Source organism: Ursus americanus, chromosome 30 (genome assembly GCF_024610735.1).
Source record: "Ursus americanus isolate L20-20 chromosome 30, mUrsAme1.1.p, whole genome shotgun sequence".
NCBI lineage: Eukaryota > Metazoa > Chordata > Mammalia > Carnivora > Ursidae > Ursus > Ursus americanus.
In genome coordinates this window covers 17,153,515-17,177,511 of record NC_142156.1, presented here as the reverse complement: position 1 = coordinate 17,177,511, position 23,997 = coordinate 17,153,515, and the positions used below count along the sequence as shown (strand labels likewise).

Here is a 23,997-nt window from a genome sequence, read left to right as displayed (position 1 = left end):
CAAGAGGGAGTCAGTTTTGAATCCTGCTGGGGAGGACTCTGAAGCTGTAAACATGAATTAGGGACACCCAAACCATATGTACTTTTCCAAAGATTATTTATTATTTCGTTTTAAAAAAAACATCATGGGGGCGCCTGGGTGGCGCAGTTGTTGGGCGTCTGCCTTCGGCTCAGGGTGTGATCCCGGCGTTCCGGGATCGAGCCCCACATCGGGCTCCTCCGCTGGGAGCCTGCTTCTTCCTCTCCCACTCCCCCTGCTTGTGTTCTCTCTCTGTCTCGCTGGCTGTCTGTCTCTGTCAAATAAATAAATAAATAAATAAAATCTTAAAAAAAAAAAAAACCCCAAAAAAACATTATGGCTGAAGTCAGAATCCCATCGGACTGCCTGACCCTTATCTTATGGATTACTACTGTTTTTATTTTGAACCCATAGGTGGAGTGAAATATTTTACAATCTTTTTAGGCTTTCAAGTTCTCAATTCGGCCCTGGCAGTCTCAAGAAATTAAGGCTCAGAGAGGTCAGCTGACTTTTCTAAGGGCACACAGCAAATCAGTGGCAGAGCCAGGACTAGAACTGGGTATCTTAACAATTTGTCCAGTGTCCTCTCCACTATAACACTGTGCCTTCCCTGCCTGTTCCCCCGTTTGTGAGATTACATTCACAGTTCCTACAAAGGGGCTATTGTGTTCCCTCATCATGGTTCCCAGACCCCTTGTGACTGGGCCGACAGTGGACATCAAATCTAGACTGGGCCAATTGGAATTCTCTTTCCTAAGAAGTTGAGATTAGAACATCAGTGTTTTTGTTGTTGTTGTTTTGTTTTGTTGTTAAACTGGACTCCAAAGTAAGAACTCAAAAGAAGCAAGCTGGGAGAAGAGGAGAGCAAAGAAAATAGTCTTTAAAAATAAGAGGTCAGGGGTACCTGACTGGCTCAGTCAGTAGAGCATGCAACTCTTGATCTCAGGGTTGTGAGTTCAAGCCCCAGGTTGGGGGTAAAGTTTACTTTTAAAAAATAAATAAATAAAAACAAGAGGTCAGGTTGCAAGACCAGGTAGTTTGAAAGACAGAGTTGAAAGAAGAGCTGATTTGGTTTCTGATAGCATTCTAGTTCCTAGATCTTGTTCTTCATGGGGATGTGCCTCCAGTTTACACATGGTGACCCTAATATTCATATAATTTAGCATGATTTTGGCTGCCGCAAGAAAATTTATGAATTCTTATAACAGGAAGTACAGAGTCAAGGTGGATTTCAGGCATGGTATAATAAGAGTTCCAGCTATATTGCTCTGCAACTGTTTCTAGGCTCTTCCCTCCATCATGTGTTGGCTTTGATCTCACACTGGCTTCTCTCATGGTTACAAGAGGGGCCATCAACAACGGGGGCAACATGCCTCCTGTTCCCATCCATGGAGCTAGAAAAAGCATGTCCCCTCCAACCCTGGACTATAAATACTTCCTTTCTGTCTGATTAGGCCATTGTCAGTTATGTACTTATTCTTGAATGCGTTGCAGTCTCCAGGAGAATGCTGTGCACTGATTGGCTTGCATTTATATTCCTGGTCCAATCATTGGCAAGGAAGGTGGAAAGGATTGGCTAAGGGTAATTGAGATCTACCCTGGAGATACATGTACAAATCAGCTTCGGTCAGCTGGATGGGAGAAGGCTGGTTACTTGAACGAATTAGGATCTGCTAGGAAGGAAGAAGGGGGAACAGATGCTGGAGAAGGGGAAAAAAATCATTTTGAACTATTTTGAATGGTTTCCTGCTCCTTGTAGCCAAAGAGTCATTTGGACAATCAACTTCCTGGTCTGTAGCCAAATGCCTTTGCCCAGCTCCTCTGCAGCTTGATTCTAATTTCCTCCTCCATTCTGTGGACTCTGTTATCGCCAACATTTCTCACCGCTGGCTCATTGCTTTGGCAAGCTGGCATCTCGCTCTGCTCCCAGCCCTGCTGATGGAGCTGAAGATCCCTTTAGCAGAATCAATTCTGGCAGGTTCTAATTTAAAAAGCCTCACACTTCTCTGCATGGGGGCTGCTGAGATCTGTGCCCATAAAGGCAGGGAGAGTAAATTCTTCTGAGGAGAGCCTATTTTTAACAAGTCCTGAACCTAATTGAACTTAATCATTTTTCAGTCGTTGACACTTGAGATGTGTGAGTCACTAGGCTATGTATGGAGCTGAGGCTACGGTGTCCCTTTAAATATCAAAGAGATGGTAGCTATCAGTTTCCAGAAGAGCTGCTAGGGTCTGGGTCTGTGGTTTCACTCAGGGTTGCCCGCAAGATAGGCAACGCTGGATTCCAATTCTGGCTTCTCCACTTACTGCAACTCACTCTGTTTCTTCAAGCTTGTTTCCTCGTCTGTAAAATGAGGATGAGAACACTAACCCTAAAACACTTCATGTGAATCATCAAGGCCTGATATGAGGCTGCTCAAAATCTTTATTCTACTTGGCATGAATATTCATATGTTTCATTGCAGAAATGTTAATGTGTCTGGTTATGACATGTTGCCCAAACCCCATACATGATACACCATTACACTAACTTCCCTCATGGTTACAATGTGGCTGCCAGCAACATCAGGGACAACATGTCTCCTTGTGTACCATACTAACTTTCTGAAACCAAAAATATGGTAAGTTCTAAAACACAACCTGTCCCAAGAGTTTAGGGGTAAGAGAATGGAGATCTTAGTATGGCTGAGCTACAATTATTCCAGGGTCTAGGTGGTATGGCGGAAATCACATGGAATCAAGATTACCCTAGGAAACCAGTACCCCCAATCATTTGCCTTGAGTAACGCGGCTGCTTCCTGAATTTAGCCCCGCAAGAAGTGGTCAGTTTGTGTTTCGGGGCCATTTGTATGAAAAATGTTTATCTTTAAACTACCAGACTTCATTCGGCCTGTGAAAAATCCTCATGCCAGGAGTCACAGGTGACCTGGGTCAGACCAGGGTTCCCTGTGTCATGCTCACGAGAGTGGGTGTGGGTGCTCCTGAAGAAAAATTGTGGGCTAATTCCCCCGCACTGGTGAAGTTCTTTTTCTCTTAAATTGTTTCTCCCTTGTTTTGCAGAGCAGGAAGAAGTGGGTCCCTTTTAGAGCGTGTCGAGGTTGTACCCGGTGTGGCTGCGGTAAGGATGCAGGACTGTGAGAGCCCGAGTGAGGACACCGTGAATGCAGATGTCAGCGATGAGGGAGAACCTGAGATGGCAAGTGAGTGGCGGTGTGAGCGGCTGTTACTGAGTATCATGAGGGTAGCTACTCGGGAAAGGGGTCGCTGAGAGGTGTGTCGCTCCCCCACCCTCCACCTTCTCGCCATTAACCTGGGTTCTCTTCCAGCGCATTCCAGGGGAGAACGCCCGTCTGTGCGGGTCACAGAGGCGCCCGTTCCAGGGGTCCGAAACTCCCAGACGCGGGGGTGGGGGTGTGTGCAGCGGGGCTACGCAGCGAGCGCTCGTCTTGGTGCGGTCGGACCCGCAGCCGCAGCTGGCGGCCCCCGGTAAGTTTCACCGCCTTGGCGGCCGCGCTTGCTGCTCCACAGCTCCCCCTGCTGGTGGCTGCCCCAGCCCATTCCTTTAAGCTGCCCTAAACCTGGAAAATATCATAAGCCCCCTCAATTAAACATAAATAAATTACAATGTGTAAAATAACTTCAAGAAAGTCCAACAAACTTCCATTTCACCCTATAAAGATCCCTTTTTAAAAAAAATTTTTGGGGTTTTGTACCCCGACTTGGCTAGTGCCCCAAGCATATACAACCAGGTTAGGCAGCCTTGGTTCAGGTTTTATGGGTTCCACTCTCAGACCTGGCATTTTATTGTATTGTATTGTATTGTATTGTATTGTATTGTATTGTATTGTATTGTATTGTATTGTATTGTATTGTATTGTATTTATTTTTTTTAAAGATTTTGTTTATTTATTCGACAGAGATAGAGACAGCCAGCGAGAGAGGGAACACAAGCAGGGGGAGTGGGAGAGGAAGAAGCAGGCTCACAGCGGAGGAGCCTGATGTGGGGCTCGATCCCATAACGCCGGGACCACGCCCTGAGCCGAAGGCAGACGCTCAACCGCTGTGCCACCCAGGCGCCCCTAGACCTGGTATTTTAGTACCCATGTAGTCATGGGTCTGGCTTTTCCTTTAATGGCAGATGGTAAAAATGCAGCAGCAGAAAAGGAGCCTGCCTCCCCAACCCCAGCTAATTAAATGTTAATTGGTAAAGATGATCTCTTCATTCATTCAAACACTATTTGCTAAGAGCTTATGGTGTGCCCCAGACTACAGATACTGTAGTGGGTGGACTGAGGTCCAGGGAACCGGAGGGCATGTGCCTGAGGGTAGGCTTTGAGTTTCCTTTCTGGAATTGCAAACTCAAATTCCTGCTAGCTCTAGGCAGTTTCAGGGAGTGTGGGAATTGGAGAGAGGAGTTTAGGTAGGCACCAGAGAGCAGTGAAGTCTGAAGCCAGGAGAGTGAGTACATTACCCACATTCACATTTTAAAACAGTGATTACTAAAAAAGATGGAAGGTAGGTTGAACCTGCCCTTGGGCCTCAAGTTTGAGAGGGTGGTGAGCCAGGGGCCAGGATACTGGTGGGGCTCTGAAAGCCCAGCTGTGAGAATGGGGGTGAATCTCTCTGTAGGGAACAGAGTGGGCCCAGCCCAGTGGGCACAGACAGGGAAAGGCCTATGTTGGTGTCTGGAGAGAGCTGGAGAGAGCCCAGGGGGAGCCCGGCTCTGTGCATGTGAGTGGGTATCAGCAAAAGGTGGGAAGTTGGTGGTGCCTCCAGCTCCTGGGGGAAAAACACACAACACAACCAAATAAATCAAGGTAAAGCAAGATAAATTGATATTTGACAATCCTGATACACAAACAAGGTACATTGATCACATACCTGTTATGTGCTAGGCACTGTGCTAAAGAGCTTTATAAATATTAGTTTATGCTAAGAAGGGGGTATGAGTATCCCCATTCTACAGATGAGGAGACTGAGGCTCAGAGAGGTAGATCACACTGTCAGTGAATGTCAGGTTTACTTGAGTCCTGCTTTTACAAAGGTATATCACAGATCCACTGAGGTCCAGAAAAGCCCTTGAACATAGAAAAGCTCCTGGGCAATATGAAATTAGAGCTGCATAAAACTCTCGAGTAGAAAGATGTCCCAAAGTGAGTATCCTTTGCCTAAATTGTATCAGTCAAGTAAATCCTGCTACAGTCTCTACCCCCATCTTGAGCTCTTTTACACACTGATCTTATTACATTCTTGCTTTTAAGGAACATCCAGACTTTTCCAGATTTCTTTGCTAGTCATTTCCCACTGGATACTGCCACCTATCCTAGAGCACACACCATTCTTTCATCCACTTGGCTCTCAACCTTTGCCCAGGAAGTTCTCTCTACTCAGAATTCCTTCCCCACTTTTCTTCTCTGCTTGTTGAACTCCTATTCATCCTTCAAAACCCAAATTAAAATTTACCTCCTTTGTGGAGCCTTTTCTACTATTTTACCCTGGACAGAATTCATACCATCTTGAAGGCTGACTTACCACTGAATTCCCTAAAATGTTTAGCACACAGTAGGGGTTTAATCTGTGTACTAAATGGATCTAAGCATTTTGGGCACGAGAACTCGTTTGGTTACAAGTGGTAGAAAACTCCTCTCAGATTGTTTTAAGAGAATATGTTGATTCATGTAACTGGACATGACCCAGAGGTATCTTCAGGCTTGGTTAAGTCCAGGGGTTTGGATGATGTCCCCAAGTTTCAATCTCTCACCATTTTGTCTTCTCCATGTTAGCTTTATTCTCCCTGCAGCCAGGAGAGTGACTCCCCTCAGAGACAAGAAGGTTGCCAGCCACTCCCTACCTCATTCAGTAGGCTCTTGGGCAGCAGGAACCAAAGTCCCTCTCTTTTGAGTGTTCAAGCTTAAACCCCACTCTGCTGGGACGAGTTAGGGTCATGTTTCCATCCCCAAAATGATCGCACTGGCCAGGGAGGGTGGGGGAAGGATTATACAGATCAGCTAGGGATCTGGCACTCTGATTGGCCTTGCAGAGCCACATGCTCCAATCCGAAAGGGAGGGGTGGGGTCAGTCCCAAGGGGAAAAAATGATGGGAATTGAAGGCACCGGCGGTTTCCCAAAACAAATCCGGGTGTTGTTACCAGGAGCTAGAGGAATGCTGCACACTCCTCAAGCCCTCATGAACAGTTATTACACTGGACCTTCACCAGATGAAACAATCCATACAATACCATATCATTCCAGCCCGTTTACTGAGCACTTACTATGTGCCAGGCTCAGTGAGGTGCCTTAAGGCTTTCCAACCTGTGAGGTGCCTTCTAGAACTTCTCTTATTTTCCAGAGGAGGAAATGAGGCCCAGAGAATGGAAATGACTTGCCCAAGATTAATATGTGGAGGAGGAGGAATTTTTGCTGAGATCTAATGATAGACACAACCAATACTTTAAACCACTGGACTGCAGGACCCCTCAGTGCATGGCAAAGCTTGAAGTTTCTGCTCTAGAAATCTAGCCCTTGAGGTCTGGGAGTTGGGGTGCAGTGGATCTCACAGCCCTCTGAGCCCTCTGGGGCTTGTAGGGTTAACATTGTCGTCCCCTCCTCTGAATACATGGGCCAGATGAAGTTCAAGTTATGACTTGATAAAAGTGCCTCTTGGTACCATTGGCTCCTGCTTTAAAAGGCAGCTGTACGTGTGTGTTCTGTCCTTAGCTGAAGCTGAAGTTGGATTAATTGCAGTTTAACCCCATTAGAGGACATATCGCCCTGATGCCATTTGCCCCCTCTTCTTTGGGAACACAGGGAGCAGAAGGGTAACCAACATGCCAGAACCATCTGCCCGGCTCCTAATAATAAACTGTGAGAGGAACAGGTTTCAGGCAAACATTGCTTATTAAAAAAAAGAGAGAGAGAGAGAGAGAAGGCTCTTCTCACACCCGGGCAGCCATCTGCCGTGTCCTCCACATGTGCCAAAGTGGTGGGAGGAGGAAGGGAGTGCAGGGGGTGGGGAAGGGAGAAGGTGCCACTGGGTCCCACACTGCCAGCCGGGTGGCTCACACATTGTCTCTCTTTTGCCGCTGTGCACAGGACATTGCAGAGAGAGGCGCACTCACTGTCTTTGACCTCCCTGGTGTCTGAGCACAGCGAAAGCACAATTCCTTCAAGATGCCGGTGGTAGGTATTAGCTCCTGTGTATGGAGTGCTTCCTGTGGGTCAGGCACTGTGCTAGTCGCTATACACATATTAGCTCATCTAATCCTGACAACACATCTATAAATCTATATGCACCCATTTTATAGATGAGAGACTGGAGGCTCAGAGATGTTAAGTGATTCACCCAAGGTCACACAGCAAGGCCACCTCTTCAGTATGCAATAATGAGGCCCAGCCTCCTCTCTACCTGGCAACCCAGAGCAGGTTTTCCATGTAACAGATAAGCAGTTGACATCACCCAAGGGTGGTCTTCCACCTCTAGTCCTGCCCCCAGACACCCTCCTGCCCTCTGCCCTTGGGCTGAAATGTAGACTTCTCTGGTCACCTAACCCGTTGCTCAGTGCCTCTCTCCATCTCACCCAGTCAAAGAAGCACAGGAGAAAAAGCTCTGAAACCATCCAGGAACCTTCGGAGAAGGTCAAAGAGCAGCTGGCTGAGGCTGAGCTTCGGAAGCTGAGGCAGCAGTTCAGGAAGATGGTGGAAAGTCGCAAGTCCTTTAACTTCCGCTCCCAGCAGAAGATCTCCAACCAGCAGTAAGTGATGGTCAGAGTTTTGTACTGAGTGAACTTGGAGGAAACTTTGGATTTGATTTGGTTTCATGCGGTTTGCCTTCTCATGTGGCTTCTGGGCAGGGACCCGATTCTGAACCCAATCTGGGTACCTCGGTGGGATAGCTTCAATAGTATTGATTCTCAGAAGCCAGCTGTCACCAGGACTCCACCGGGGAGCAGGACGCCCATGTCTCAGGGAAGGACCCAAATGAAAATTTCTTGTTCCTGTTTCTTTCTACACATGGGTTTTGTTCTTCCGTGTCTGCATCTCAGTGGGGGCTGGGGAGATGGCTGCCCCACCTCCTGAGCTACCATGGACCAGCCGCGGTGAATCAATTCCAATCCCAAACTCTCAGGAAAGGGGAAATCTGATTGGCTTAGCTTGGGTCAGGTGTCTACTCCTGGTCCAATCATCTGTGGCCAGGGGCGGGGACTGGGCCTTCGGCTACAAAATGGCTCTTGAGTGTTGCTCCCCTGGTTCTAGCATTTGTGGTGGGAGAGCTCCCAGAGGAGGGGAAATCACCAGGCTGCGGCTATCCCAAAAGATGTTTCCTGCTGTGCGTCCTTATGGGATCTGTAAGATAAGATATTTGAAATTGGGTTGTCCTAGAGATTATGATGTGGATAGTTTTTTTAGACAATAGAAAAGTGTTCCCTGGAGTTGAAAAAACAAATATCCTAGAGTCCCTCCAAAGAAATATAAGTCCTTAGGTATATCCATAATGTTTATACAGCAGAAACTGCCCATTATTAGAAAGAAAATCTTACTGTTTGATGATGTGGGAAGTTCAGCGGATAGGGGAAGCGGGGTGGTTCAGATTTTCTATGGATTTAACTCACACAGAGCTAGTCCATATGGGATCTTCATGTGAATTAGGAAAAGGCACGCTTTCTCAAGACACTTTACTGCCATCTGTTGGAAACACTGTCATTACGTAGGGATTTCGTTAGACCAAGATGAAGCGTCTCCCAGTAAAATATAATAAGTCAAGAAATCAGTGATTGTTTTTCAAGCAGGTAGAGCTCCCTTGGGCTGTGCAGTCCACAACCTGCACATCTGTGCCTGGCAGCCCAGATTCACAGCCTACCCCTGGTGGGCATCAGGAAAAGCCTCCTTCCTAGTGGGTCTCTGACAGTTTTTCTTGAATCTTACCCTTCATACTACTTTTACTGCAGCCCATTTGATCTGGTTTCACTGTGATGGACCTGAAGGGGACTGGGTGGAAAAGTGGAGATCTTAGGTTCTTCAAGTGAAACACCTGTAAACAGGGGCCAGGACAGAGAGGAGCTGAGCGAGGTGCCTAGGGTACAGTATTTAAGGAGGCACTTTTTCCTCAGTGCTTGTCCTGGACCTGTACCCCCTGAGAGGGAAGGCCTCCTTAAATTTGGAGGTACCTCACTCCCAGTCCCAGCCCTGCCGATGAGACAGACAAACCTTCCTTTTGCTTTTACTGAGCCCTCTGAACTCCCAGCTCTGGTGGACTCTTGTGCACTTTTTTTCTCTCCACCTTAACAAAGACCCCCTCCCAAGAGGGGCTTAAGAGGGGGAGAAAGGTCCCAGCTGCCAGGTTTAGATGACAAGTGGCTCTAGAAGTAGGGGTACACTCCTACATGTGGCTATTTACATTTGTAGTTGATGAAAGAACATTAAAATTCAGTTATTCACTTGCACTAGCTGCATTTCAAGTGCTCAGCAGCCTTGGTGCCAGGTGGATGCTATCGGACAGCGCAGATAGAGAACATTCCCGTCATTACAGAGATTCTACTGGACAGGGGCGCCTGGGTGGCTCAGTAGGTTAAGCATCTGCCTTCGGCTCAGGTCATGATCCCAGGGTCCTGGGGTGGAGCCCCGCATTGGGCTCCCTTTTCAGCAGGGAGTCTGCTTCTCCTTCTCCCTCTGTGCTCTCTTTCAAATAAGTAAATAAAATCTTTTAAAAATGTGCATCTGCATGACTTGAGGATCTTGTTACAAAGCAGATTCTGATTCAGTAGGTCCTGGGTGGGGGCCTGAGCTTCTGCATTTCTCCAAGCTTCCAAAGGATATCGAAGCAGCTGGTCCGCAGACTGCACTGTCCACAGCGTTGGGTGCCCAGACTTTGCCAGAAACATGGGCTGCTGCGCCATTTCCTGTTGTTCAGCCTTTTTTCTTTTCAGAATCCCTGTTTGTCCACACCCCTACCCCTCTCCTCTCCAGAGTAGGGAGAGGGAGAGGGAGAGAGAGAAGGAGACTCATGTCAGCCGATTTAATAAATCATTAGCACCCTGCGTAGAGAAACTGGGGGAGGTTGGAGGTTACTGCGTGTCTCTGTGTTGATGTGAAATTGAAAATGCCTGCCTGATGGGCTTGCCTCTCATTACCAGAAATAATTGGCTGTAAAGTCTGGAAAGAAAGTCAGCAAAATCAGACAAATGCCTGTGAGCTGCTGGCAAAAGAGGGAACCTGCCCCCCTCCCCCCACGCGCTGTCTAGGTAATGGGTTTTGACAGGCACAGCTGCAAATTGTTCCCTAGGAAATCAAGGCCCCCTAGCGAGGGAGCGGAGCCCTGGAGTTGCAGGCGGTCAGAGTTCTGGACCTGGACCCGCGGGGGCTTGCCAGGGTGGGAGGTACCTCTCTGCGTCTCCTTGCAGCGCTAGGGAGCCTGGAGCGTCAGAGCAAGGTCAACTCGGGTTCAGGGTTAATCACGTGCTGCTTTCCCAACAGTAAGGAAATCAAGGCCCTTCAGGGAGAGCAGGAAGAGATCGCTCTGCTTTTGGGTCTCATCAAGTCCTTGAAGAACTTGAATCTGAATGAGAAAAACCACATGGAGCTGTGTTTCCTGTTGCAGACCAAGGATGACTACGAGGCCCTGATTAAGTCAATGAAAGTGCTGTTGGCAGAACTGGATGAGAAGGTGTGGTCTTTCCCTTAGAGGGTTAACTGGAGTGTAGAGCAAGGGGAGGAGGGGGTGGAATGGGGGGGAATACCTGTGATGCCTTAGGCCAGATATTCTAAAGGAGACTGTGCTTACAACGCCACCTTGTGACCCCTACTCTCCCAGTCCATTCCTCTGCTGTGTTTCTCAGCACCTTCCCACTCCACTTAGAGTAAATTCCCAAACCCTTACCATGCCAGTCAGGAGAGATTAGATTATGCTGCAGTAACACCCCTGGTCTCGACTCAGTGGTTTAAAACAATGAAGGTTTCTTCCCCGTTCATACTGTGTCTCGCATGGATTGGCTATGGGCTCTTACAGCTTCTCATCCTGAGACCAGGCTGATGGGATATCCACCATCTTCAATATTGCCAGGTGTTGTGACAGAGACAAAGAGAGTTCTGAAAAGTCTCACACTGGCAATTGAATGCTGCAGCCTGGAAGTGCTTCACTTTTGCCCATGACCTATAGGCTCAAAATTGTTGACCAAGTCCATATATACCCCTACTGCCCATCCCCCAAATAGTCAACTCTACCCATCCACAAAAGGTTCTAGGAAGTACCTGTATCCAGAAGACAAAGAGCTAGAGACATTTGCTGGACAGTGTTAATGGTCCTATCCCTTACTATGGCTTGAAAGGCCCTGCATAATGCAGCCCCTGCCTGCCCTTCTGTTCTCATCCCATGTCATTCCTTCCTCAGCTCATCTCACTCAGCTGCAGAAGACTTCTGGTTTTTTTTTTTCAAATATGTGAAAACTGTTCCTACCTCAGGGCCTTTGCACATGTTACCCTGATCCCTGCTTCTTGTCCTTTATGTCTCAGCCTAAATGTGACTTTCTCAGGGAGGCCTTTTCTATACCCTTTCTCCTATTTTAAGTGTATTGCCCTTGCATTAAATAGGTTCCTGGCCAAAAACAAATAGTACGCTCAGTAAGGTACTTTGAGAAGAGTTTTATGAGGCTCTATTTACAAGGGTGTGAGCACAGAGTAGGGACATTGAAGCACTGTAGGGTTAGCCACAGTGGGCAGGGCAGACACTCTGGAACCTGAAGACAGAGAACAAGCCAGGGGGAATAAATACCCCAACCTCTCTCTTCTCACCCAGTGACCTCCAGTGCAAGGGAGTCATTATAGGTTCCTCTGTGTCAGTCCCTTGGGGCCAGAGCAGGGTGGGTGGAATAGAGTGGAGAGTGAACCTCAGGGGGCAAACAGAAGATCCCTTAACTTCTTCCATGACACCCCATGGCACCTCCCTCATAGCCCTTCTCCTAGTGGTAAGTATACTTTAACACAGGTGTCATCTGTCTATAACCTGTCACCTCCAGGAGGGCAAGGACCATGTCTGTTTTGTCCCCCTCTCTACCCATCCTGTGCCTATCCCAGTGCCTGGCACATAGTAGGTATTTACTGGCTGAAAGAATCTGGAAATCTCATTCCATCTTTCCTCTGCTTCAAACCCTTCAGTAATTTCCTATTGTTCTTGAGATAAGGGCCAAATGCCCCAGTGTGGTTTGTTGGCTCCGCTATCTTATGTCCCTCCTGCCCCTCCCACCTTCTCTCCTGCATCCCCCTTCTATGTGTTCTGTCAACACTGGCCACTTTCATAAACCCATAGTGCTGTCTCTCACTTGCAGGCCTTTATACCTGCTGTTCCCTCTGCCTGGATTGCCCTTCCCCGTCTTCTCTGCTTGGGGAGCTCCTAGTCATCCTTCATGTCTTAGCCCAAACGCTATTTCTGCTGGGTGGTTGTCCCTTCATTTCTTCTCCAGATGCCCCTGCTGTCCATGTCCAAAATACCTTCTATCTCCCTTTTCCTAGGACTAATTCTGCTCCGTAGCTCATTTCCAGCCCTAGATTATAAGTTTGAGTTGAGGTCGGGGACCATCATACTGTCTTGATTGCCATCATACCCTTAGTTGTCTGGCACAGAGCAAGTGTTTCATAATCATTGATGAATGAATATATGAATGAGTGAGAAAGGCAGTAACAGTGAAGAAAGCGGAAAATTGAAGAAAAGATGCGGATGTGGGTCCTCAGAAACAGTAGGAAAGGGCAAGCTACTTTCTAAAAAAAGATTTTATTTATTTATTTGTCAGAGAGAGACCACGCAAGCAGGGGGAGCGGCAGGCAGAGGGAGAAGAAGGCTCCCCGCTGAACAAGGAGCCTGGTGCAGGGCTTGATCCCAGGACCCTGGGATCATAACTTGAGCCAAGGCAGACGCTTCACCGACTGAGCCACCCAGGCATCCCAACTACTTTGGGATCCTCAAAAGGATATGGCACTCAGTGCCCTGTACAAAAACCCTCTTTGCCCAGTTCTATCCCACGGTGGGCGGGTCCCAGAATCCCCTGCTGCGGTGCCCACCACACGATGTCCAGAGCTGCTTCCTTGAAAGAGGTTGCTGGAGGCAGGGACCTCACCGGGCCCTGCCTGGCCTCAAACAGCAAATAAGCCTGTGCCTTTATGCTGAAGAGAGCACCTCCCGTAGGCGATACATTTCTCTGTCGGTACAGCCTTGGCTGTGTCTCCGGACTTGGGCAGAGGCCTAATTACTCTCACAGAGCAACATCTGACATAAAGGTGCCAAAGGGACTAGGAGGCTGAGTTTAATCACGGGAGCCACGGGGAGGTGCTGACACACACCTTCCTTTGACAAGGAGCTGGAGCCCGGGGGTCTCTGGGTCAACTCCGGCAGGGGCGGGCATGCCTTCAGCACAGGCAGCTGTAGTCTGGAGAGGCTGCCCTCCCGGGGATTGAAACGAGGTGGTGTTGGGGGTGCTGCCTGTGCAGAGCACAGGAGAGGAGAACCAAGCAGAACAGCGATCTGACTTGAGTTGAACCAAAGCCTGGCTGCTAATTATCACTCCTGAACAGCCTCCACATGCCTTATGAGATTGTGTGAGACCCAGCGGTTCCCTTGACGCCTGATCATCCGAGCTGCCATCTTGCTTGATGTACCAGTGAGAATAGGTTGGGCTGTAAACTAAAGCAGTTCTTGACTAGAAAGTGGCTGGAAGGATAGAAGTTTGTTTTTCTCACATAATAAGATGTCTATCTGGAAAAAGGTTGTCCCAGGGATATTTTTAGTAGCTCTACAGTGGTGGGTTGGTCTTTTTCTTTCTGATCCTCTTGGTTGGCCCTCCCCTCATTGTCTCAAGATGGCTTCCAAGGCTTCGCTGGTGTAGCTTCTCACTTCGTCACATTCAGTGAAGTGAAGAAAGGATGGCGGGCTGGTTCTTTCTTACATGATATCCTCTTTTATGGGGGAGAGTTTCACAAAATCTCTCAAGCTGATTTTCCCTCATTGGCCAGGGCAAGGGTATATACTTACTTCTAGGTCAGTCACTGGCAAAGGGAAATGAAATTCTTATCATTTGTTTGGGGTAGACCAGGGGCAGCAAAATATAGTGTAAGGGCCAAATCTGGTCTGTTGATGGCCCGTCAGCAAAGAATGATTCTTACAGGGAAGACAGACTATCTCTTATGATGATGCTTTTTTAGGAAATGAGGAAACTTTTTTCCAGAAGCTTCCCTAGCAATCACACCTTCTAAATTCAGAGGCCGCAAGTAGTTTAGTCCAGCCCATCCCTGAATGAATAAATCGTAGGCAGAGGGGATAGAGTTACCATGGTTGGCTTGGATCAGTCTTCTGGGGTGGGACAGGTGTTGGGGGTCAACCACCCACCATGTCCCCCACAGTTCTGGTTTGTTGTCACCTCTTTTAGCTGCCTGGCTCTGGACCACTCTTCCGTCGTCGTCTTCTTCTTCTTCTTCTTCTTCTTCTTCTTCTTCTTCTTCTTTTTTTTTTTTTTTTTGTAAGATTTTATTTATTTATTTGACAGAGAGACAGCCAGTGAGAGAGGGAACACAGGCAGGGGGAGCAGGAGAGGAAGAAGCAGGCTCCCAGTGGATGAGCCTGATGTGGGGCTTGATCCCAGGACTCGGGGATCACGCCCTGAGCCAAAGGCAGACGCTTAACGACTGAGCCACCCAGGCGCCCCCACTCTTCTGTCTTCTGCTTGGCATCTCTTGCTGCCTAAAACCATCTTTCATCAGTCTACTGTGGTTCCTTCAAGACCTTAAAATGTGGGTGTATACCAGATTAGTGATCTTCAGGACAGATTAAGCCTGACAACATGAAGGCTTTGGCCCATTCAGTGTTCAAAATTTGTTTTAATTAGTTAACATGTTAAAAATGGAGAGATTTCATATAAAAAGTGTGGATATCTGGCTTCTCTTCAAAAAAAGACTGAAAGATCTGGCAACATTGGGCCTGAATTTCTGTGGGGCAACTGCATCTAAATGGTGTTGTGGTGACACTATAGCTGTTTACCCACTCTCTACTACTTCCTCTCTAACAGACTCCTAAAGAACTGTTCCCCATCCTCCCTTGCAGTTAAGGTGGACAATAAAATTTAGGGGGAAGTCTCTTGGGGGTGTCTGGGAAAGTTTTGCTCTCTAGATATATGTTCCACCACCCCTTTACCCATATTGCTGCTTCTTCCTTCCTTCCTGGAACATGACTGTGAAGGCTGGAGCTGTGGCAGCCATTTTTTGGCCATCAGGGAAAAGCCTGGAGGATTACAGAGATCTTGTGTTTATTTCCCTGAGATACTGAACTTTAAGCCAGCAATGTTTATGGACAGAAAAATAAGTCATAATTTGTTTAAGCCATGGTGCTCCTGGGTGGCTCAGTCGGCTAAGCATCCGACTCTCGATTTCGGTTCAGGTCATGATCTCCGGATTGTGAGATCAAGCCCCTCAGGAGGCTCTGTGCTCAGTGGGGAGTCTGCTTGAGGATTCTCCCTCTCCCCTGCTCACATGCACTCTCTCTAAAATAAATAAATCTTTTTTAAAGAGCCACTGTTTAGTTGCACTTTCTATAATTTGTAGTTGCATCATACAAGCTGCTGCCCCTTAAGGCAGGGTGTGTGTGCTCTAGTTTCCTATACTCTCCACCATCCTGGATGGGGTGCCTTGCTCCCAGCTGGAGGCCAGCCTCCACGTAACTGACAAACTTTATATTTCATTACACCCAGCACTTAACCTGCCTCATGTAGAACATCTCCATTCCCAAACAGGAGCTGGGCTTCAGACTGTGAATTCAAGCTACTCCCTCCAGACAAACAGGGATAAATACAGTGAGAGCGCCCTGACCCTTCACCCACCAGGGTTCAAAAAAAAAAAAAAAAAAAAAAAGCCTCAGAGCTAATCTCAGCCCAACCCTAAGAAGATAAAGTACCTGTGACACATTAGGACCTGGCACTCACCAGTCTTTACAGGCACTTGTCTTCAGGTAATAGTTCTAGAAACTTCTCTAGAACCTGCTAGGATTTACCACTAGCCAGCTGCTTCTAGATGGGGCTAACCATGGGACAGGTAATACAGATATCTACCTGGGTGTGGGCCGAAGCCTTACGGCGGGTTGGTTATGCACGCTGTTGGCGGGGTGAGGAAATGACATGACCCACTGGTACTTGTATGAAAAACTATGGAGTGAGCTCTGTGGGAAGGTGATGGCAGGGGTGTTTGGGTCTGGAGAACTTGGCTGGAGCTACAAGGATAGGAAGAAACACCCAAATTCTCCCCTGCCAACCATGTTAAGAGTATATTTCACTTATTTGAAGCCAGAATCAATCTCAAGTGCACAGTGTGTTAGGAATGCCTTTGGCCACAGGTGATGTGATACCCATACAAAAGAAGCTTGGACCCAAAGGTGAGTGAAATTCACGTGCACAGGTAAAAGCAAAACCTTTAAATTGCCTCATTATGTCCCAGACTGGCTAAGATGAAGTTGAGTTGAGCATGCATTCAAAAAAGAAATTAAAATTCTACTTGTAGAAAAGAAAGTTGCAGTTTTTATTTTAGCATGCTTACATTAGTGAGCTGTAGCATTTGTACCCATATAGATGTTAATTTAACACAGCTGGGGGGTTTCTTTCTCTCTCCTTTTTTTTTTTTTCCAGATTGTTCAGATGGAAAAAAAAATTATAAACCAAAAACAGCTCTGCGCAAAGATACAGGAAGCCAATGACCCCCGGAAATTGCAGAAGCAGATCCACGTTCTGGAAACCCGTTTGAATCTCGTACGTAAGGGGCGTCTCTGCAGCTTTGCAAACAGCTCTGCCTTCCCTTGCTCAGAGTAGAGAATGATGTCTGTGGAGCCATTAGCAGAACCTACCCATCTTGTTGGTTGACTCAGGAGAAGGTGAACTAATGGTGTTCACACAAGCCAGGCAGCCTTTTAGACTTACCACCCACCCTGCTCCACCTGCTCTGTTCCACCCACTCAGCCCATTGTTACCCCAGGTGCCTTTCTCCTTCTTGTTCTCTGCACTTATGCACCATGCTGTTGCCCCCACCCCCTCTATCCCAATCCCCCACCCCTCCTGGGATGACTATTTTTAGTGCCTTGACTTAAAAACTCTCATTTTTAAGAAGCAGCTCAAATACTATCCTTCAGCAAGCAGAATTAGTGAGATCTTCTTCCCCCATTGCAATCTGCTCATGCCTCTATTAGACCTAGCGTTTTCTGGTTGTTGATATTGTCTCTAGGAAATATTGGGCATAGACATGCATAACTTGATAAAGAGAAAAGTGATGTTTCCTGATCACTTTCGTTTTATAGTGACTTTTGCATTAAGCAGGATTCTCTACATTGCAAACTGGCTTACACAAAAAGAGAGAATGAATTGGCCATAGAACTGAAAAATTCAGGGGCAAAAGTGGGGCCTTCAGGCATAGCTGGATCCAGGTGCTCCAAATATGTCTTGAGGACACTTTCTCTGTCCATCTCTTCTTTGGGTGGAGATGACTTCGTTCTTGGGCAGCCCCCAATGTGAACAAACACCAGCAGAAAAGGACCATCTCTTTTATCCTAAGAGTTCAATCACAAGTCCCAGGGAGGGTTCCCATTGGGTCTTGGGTCAAGTACCCATTCCTCAACCAATCACTGTGGTCAGAAGAATGGAATACATGGACTTGAGTCACATGACTATCCTTGGATCACTCCCCCATCCCCCAAGTCAAGAGAGGACAGCCTATCCAACAATGTGGACTGAGAGCTGAGAAGTGGTAAAAAGCAAAAAGAAAGGAGGAAAGAATGCTGAGCACGTACAACACGTTCCAGTCTGACTTGTGAAATTATAGTTCCCACAACATAAGCCAGGAGGGAGAGCAAGCAAATTGGAGGGAAGCCTGTCAGTGCTTCACTATACAAAGCTCTTAGCTTCCCCCAAACTCTGACCACGAGGCTTTAACCAGGCATGTTTGAAGTTAATTGGATCTGATCTCTGTCTTCCAAGTAACCTGGAAGTGGATGGAGGGCAGGGCAGTGTCTTTTTAATATCCATGCATAGTGATTTGCACCCATGCCTCAGAAGGCCTAGGATGTGTGTTAAAATGCAGATTCCTGGTTTTGAATCAGAATCTGTAATTCTCCAGGTTCACTGGTTTTGAATTAGAACCTGTAAGTCTTAGACCCAGGCATCTGCACTATTAACAACTTCAGTGAAACTGAAGGTTCCCTTGATTTAGAATCATTAATGCCCAGCACAGTGTGAGGCTTGGAGTAGGTACTTAGCAAACATCTGTTGAATGAATGAATGAATGAATGAATGAATGAATGAATGATTTAATGATGACTTGTCTATAGAGGTCTGCTTTTTTGTAATAGATCTATTTGGAGTTTCTATTTCTTCCTGAGTCAATTAAGCAGTTTATTTCTTTCTAGGAATTTGTCCATTTCATCTAAGTTATCCTAATTTGTTGTTTTACAGTTGTTCTTAGTACATCGCCTTATAATTCGTTTTATTTCTATAAGGTCTATAGTAATGTCCCCTTTCATTTCTGAGAGGAGTGCTCCCTTGCTTCTCAAACAGGTCCCCTTTTCCCTTCTTCCCTGACCGGGTCGGGCTGTGCCTTTTAGTAGATTAGGTAGCCATTGCTAAAGGTTATTTTTCAGGGTCCCAGAATACCCCATGACCCTAAAGCCTCTTCGACTTACTCAGTGGGGCCTGAGAGTCCTCCCATTTTTATCCCACAATCAGAGGATGGGTAGCACATCAACAGTCCTGGAGTACAATTCACACTAAAGTGCAAAGGACTGATAACCAATATCTTCTTAACAGTACATGGAAGATACAGAAAGAATAAGAATGATTCTGTTCCTGGATTCCCTTCCCTTGTGTGGTGGCCACAGATACATCCTACGGAGGAACCTAGGGCCAGGACTAGGGTGAGGCAAGTAAAGAGCCCAGGATGCAAAATTTAAGGAGGCACTCACTCTTAGGCTCATGGAAATGCAGGGCTGACACTGGGAGAGTGAGTACCTTCTTGAAGTTTGCATCCTGGGGGCCTACCTTGCCTTCCCCCTTCTCAGCCTTGCAGAAATCTAAAGTTTCTCAGAACATGCTTTGAAAACCTCTGATCAAATATACTTTATATCCATTAGGAATATTTTTCTGTCATTGTTTCTTTTCAGTGTCTATGGGAACACTTTGCATTAAAAAAGTTTTTTTATTAAGATAAATTTATTAAGATGTGCAGAAAAGTGGAGGGAATAAAATAACACCCACGTACCTATCACTTAGATTTAATAATTGGTAACATTTTACTATATTTGTTTCACCCTTCTTTCCCCTGAAGTATTTTAAGGTAAATTACAGAGATCATGATATTTCACCCCTAAATACTTCTATTTGCATCTCTAAAGATCAAATGTTTTCTTTCATAGCCACGAAACCATATCACACCTTAAAAATTAATACTTTTTCCTGAATATTGCCCACATTAAAATTTCTCTGGCTAGCCCCAAAATGTCTTTTAAAGTTGGAGCCAGTCAAGTTTCACCTGCTCGTTAGGTCTCTTAAATTTCTTTAGTCGACAGCAGCGGTTCTCAAGCAGAGATGATTTTGCCCCCAAAGGGACATTGTCTCCAAAAAGAGACACTTTTTGTTGTCACAGCTGGGTTGGGAGCTGTGTTGTTGGCATTCAGTGGGTAGAGAGCAGAGATTGCTTCTTTAACACCCCAAAGCACAGGATAACTCCCCCCCACAAAGAATCACCAGTCCAAAACAGTGCTCTACAACTTTTCCCAGCCATCAGCCTGTTGAAGAGTCTGGGTCAGCTGTGCTATAGAGAGTTCTACCTTCTGAGCTCGGCTGATTGTTTCCTCATGGTGTCATTTACTTTTTCCTGTATCCCCTGCCATTGCTAAAAACTGGAAGTTAGGTATAAAAGTAGTGGAGAAATTTAAAATCCAGGGGTTGGTGGGGGGAAAGAAACTTGCCCAAGACCACTTAGCCATTTGGTGGCCAACTCAAGCCTCTCACCCAGCGCTCCAGCCGCTGTGCTGTGGACCTGCGGTGGAAGGTGGGGGAGACCTTCCCACCCTCTGGCTGCCTTCTGGAAGCCTGTCTCGTGCCCCAGCAGTGAGTTCAGTTTTGAAGCACAGCCCTGCCCACAGGTCACCGTGCACTTCGACAAGATGCTGACCACCAATGCTAAGCTCCGGAAGGAGATTGAGGACCTACGGTACGAGAAGGCCGCTTACGACAACGTGTACCAGCAACTCCAACGACGCCTGTTGATGCAGAAGAAAACCATGAACGTGGCCATCGAGCAGTCTGCCCAGGCTTACGAGCAGAGGTGGGCTGGGGGGAGACCCTAGGGGCAGAGACGTCTCTTGGGCCCCTGCTGAGCACCCCTGCCCCCGGGCTTATGTATTGAGGGATCTTAAATCATCATCATAACTCTGAGCACTGACTGTGTGCCAGGCATGATGCTAGGTGCTCTGGGTATTATTTCAACCCTCACAACTGCCCCAGGGGTTATATCCCTATTTTGTAACAGACCAGGATACGAAGGCTTAGAGCTGCCGAAATACTTAACCTGAGAGCTAGGTAAACGGTGGATGTGGTGGGGCTGAGATTCAAACCTCTCTGCTGTGCCATCTCCTCCGGGTGCCCCTGCCTCTAGTCCTGGGGTGTCTTAGTCTGGGTTATCTCCTGGCCTCACGCTCGTAGGGGCAAGAGGCATATAGTTGGGCTGTGAGGAGCCCCGGGTTTGGAGTTGGAGAGATCTGGGTTTGAATCCTGGTTCCATCACTACTATGTTATTGTAGGACTGCTTTGGAGATTTGTGAGGATTAAATAGTATATGTATATAAGGACCGGCGGGGCCACAGTAGTTCACGAGTGCTGATAATGATGAGGTGGTGGCGGCGGTGCTGATGGTGGTGGTGGTGGTGAGGATGATGACAGAACAGTCATTTCCTGGGGATGGTCTAGGGCTGGGAGCTTCCATCATTCAGGTAAGGAGGGCTGTTCCTCCGCTCCCCGAGCCTCCATGAGTAAAACAGGTGATGGTCACTGGCAGCAAGTCCCTCTGGTCTGGGAGGGAGAGGGGAGGACAAGGGAAGAGCCTCCGACACTCAGACCCTGCACTGCCTCGCTCAGGCTGGAAGCCATGGCTCGGATGGCTGCCATGAAGGACCGCCAGCAGAAGGACATTTCTCAGTACAACCTGGAGATCCGAGAGCTGGAGCGTGTCTATGCCCATGAGACCAAGCTCAAGTCCTTCTTGCTTGTCAAGCTGAATGACCGTCTGGAGTTCGAGGAGCAGGCCAAAAAGGAAGAAGGTACACTCTCCAGGCATTCTTTCTCCCTCTCAAGTGAGGGGACCCAAGTCCTTCTGGAGTAGGGTTGCCAAATTTAGTGAATAACATTGCAAAATGTCTAGTTAAATTTAAATTTTAGACAAACAGTGAATAAATTTTTATAATGAAATAAAAAGTTATTTGTTGGTTATCTACAATGAGGTCATAATTATACGTGAAAAAAATGTATGGTTTGTCTGAAATTCAAATTTACCTGGGTGTCCTGTATTTTATCCGTCAACCCTAACCCCCAGGCTGTGTCCTTACTCTGAGGTTCTCCTTCCACTGTTTGGGGAAGGAGACTTGGTTGTGGGGTTTGGTGATCTGCTAGGAGGGTTCACAAGACTCACCGTGTAGTCACATGCATGGCTATAGGCAGTAGGGACCCAAAGCACAAGCAAGCAAAGAGGAAAGGCACATGGGGCACAGTCTGGAGGAAACCAGACACAAGCTTCCAGAGTCTTCCCCCAGGGCAGTCACACAGGACACGCTTAATTCCCCCAGCATCTCCCTGTGACGTGTATGAAGAGTTGTCTACTAGGGGAGCTCATTAGAGCCTCGGTGCCGAAGATCTCATTGGGGTCTGGTCACATAGGTGTCCTCTCCCTTGCGTACCCCAGTCCCAGCCTCCCAGAAGGAGAGCAGGTGTTCAGCATGAACCACACACACACCATCTGCACAGCCTAGGCACAGTGAGCACTCCTAGCATTTAGGGCAAGTCTGATATCCGTGTAGGGCACTGTTTACCATTTAGGTGCCCAGGTATGGCCACAGGCCACCCTTGCAAGAAGAGCCCTTTCTGAGGAGAACAGTCTCAGGACTGTTATTTTTACTCTCTTCTGAACAGACTGAAAAATCTGAGCTCTTCGGAGAGGCCCCCCCATCCTGCCTGGGGGTCAGCATTTGTGCTTTGTTCTTTGGGCATCTCTGTCTCCTCCTGCCTTTTCATCTGGGACTGTGTTGCAAGAAGTGTGTTTCTGAGAAACCCCACCTCTCACTCTCTAAAATGACAACATGTAAAGGAGTCACATGGCCAGACGTGCCTAGGAAGATCTAGAAAGATCTTTGTGATGGCCACTTGGAGGCTAAATCAGAGACAAGACTGAGATTAGGAAAGGTGGGGCTGTGGCAGGCATCAGGCTGGAGAGAACAAAGCTTGGAGAACTTTCTTGGTTCTAATTCCTTGAATTTGCCAAGGCCTGAGCCTGCCAGCAGGATTCTCTTGACCTTCACTCTGCTCAAATGTCACCTCCTTGGAGAGGCCTTCCCTGGCCACCCAGCTCCCCCATCACAGCACCTCATGCTGCTCCTCTGTGACCTGAGTCACAGTGTGGTGATGTATTTCTTCTGTTTACACGGGTATCAGCTTTTCATTTCTCTTTTTGTCTGATTCCTCCACTAAACGCTCCACGGGGCAGGAATTTTGTGTCTGCAGAGCCCAGCACAGTGTCTGGCACACAGTAGATACTCAATTAAATATCTGTGAAGTGACTAAGGAGTAAAGCGCTTGCCCCCTCTCCTGGAAAAGTCTAGCCTCCTCCCCAGGGCACAATGACAACCTTACGGAGCACGTCTCCCTGCCCGGCACTGCTCTGAGCAGCTTCCTTTCAGATTCACGGTTGCTGCTTTTCCTTTCTAGCTCTCAAGGCGAAGAAGCACCGGAAGAAGAGCAAGGGTGAGAGTTTCGAGAGCTATGAGGTGGCCCACCTCCGGCTGCTGAAGCTGACCAAGGACGGGAACCTAAATCAGCTCATCGAGGACTTTCTGGCCAAGGAGGAGAAGAACTTTGCTCGGTTCACGTATGTCACGGAGCTCAACAATGACATGGAGATGATGCACAAGAAGACCCAGAGAATCCAGGTTGGGGCAGCTCCTCTTTCCTAGTTCTGGGACCCTCACACCCTCACTGCAGGCTTTCTCAAAGTGGGTTCCTCGAAACACTCTTTGAGATGCTCTATAAAGAGGGCCTCGAGGTCTCATCGGTTTGGGAAATACTATATTCCTCCAGGGATCCCCCCTATATTTTAACCTTTCTGGAACTGGTATTTGTTTTCCAATTGACACAAACACATAATGTGGTCCTGCCCCCACACCCCCAAAAGTGACATTTATAATCCATGGCATGTTCTATAATCCAGGGTTCAGTGAACTATAGCCATGGCTGGAGACAGCCTGTGGTTGGCTTTTGCATAGGCCATGAGCTAAGAATGGTTTTTACATTCTTAAAGGGTTAAAAGGGGAAAAAAAAAGAGGATATACACAAGAGAGATCATATGTGGCCTGCAATGCCTAAAATTATCTACTATCTGGCCTTTTGCCTTAAGAACTTGCAGGGGCGCCTGGGTGGCACAGTGGTTAAGCGTCTGCCTTCGGCTCAGGGCGTGATCCTGGCGTTATGGGATCAAGCCCCACATCAGGCTCCTCCGCAGTGAGCCTGCTTCTTCCTCTCCCACTCCCCCTGCTTGTGTTCCCTCTCTCGCTGGCTGTCTCTATCTCTGTCAAATAAATAATAAATAAAATCTTTAAAAAAAAAAAAAAAAAAAGAACTTGCTGACCCCTGTTAATTAATAGCTTCACAGAATTGAGGAGAGATGGTTAATCCATCTTGAAGAGAACTGATTTACTCGAGCATAATAAAG

The 23,997-nt window shown here is 47.4% G+C and overlaps 1 protein-coding gene across 1 annotated transcript in view; it reads left to right on the top strand.

Moving 5' to 3' along the window:
• The first annotated feature begins 7,695 nt into the window (after positions 1 to 7,695).
• The window catches only part of CCDC63 (coiled-coil domain containing 63), a 30,053-nt gene continuing 13,751 nt past the window's right edge, over positions 7,696 to 23,997 (top strand). The window contains exons 1-6 of the mRNA XM_045776879.2: positions 7,696 to 7,769; positions 10,489 to 10,678; positions 16,668 to 16,787; positions 20,168 to 20,349; positions 21,159 to 21,340; positions 22,998 to 23,218. Of these exons, the coding sequence (XP_045632835.1) occupies positions 7,711 to 7,769; positions 10,489 to 10,678; positions 16,668 to 16,787; positions 20,168 to 20,349; positions 21,159 to 21,340; positions 22,998 to 23,218 (954 nt within the window). The 5' untranslated portion in view covers positions 7,696 to 7,710. The remainder of the gene's footprint in view (positions 7,770 to 10,488; positions 10,679 to 16,667; positions 16,788 to 20,167; positions 20,350 to 21,158; positions 21,341 to 22,997; positions 23,219 to 23,997) is intronic.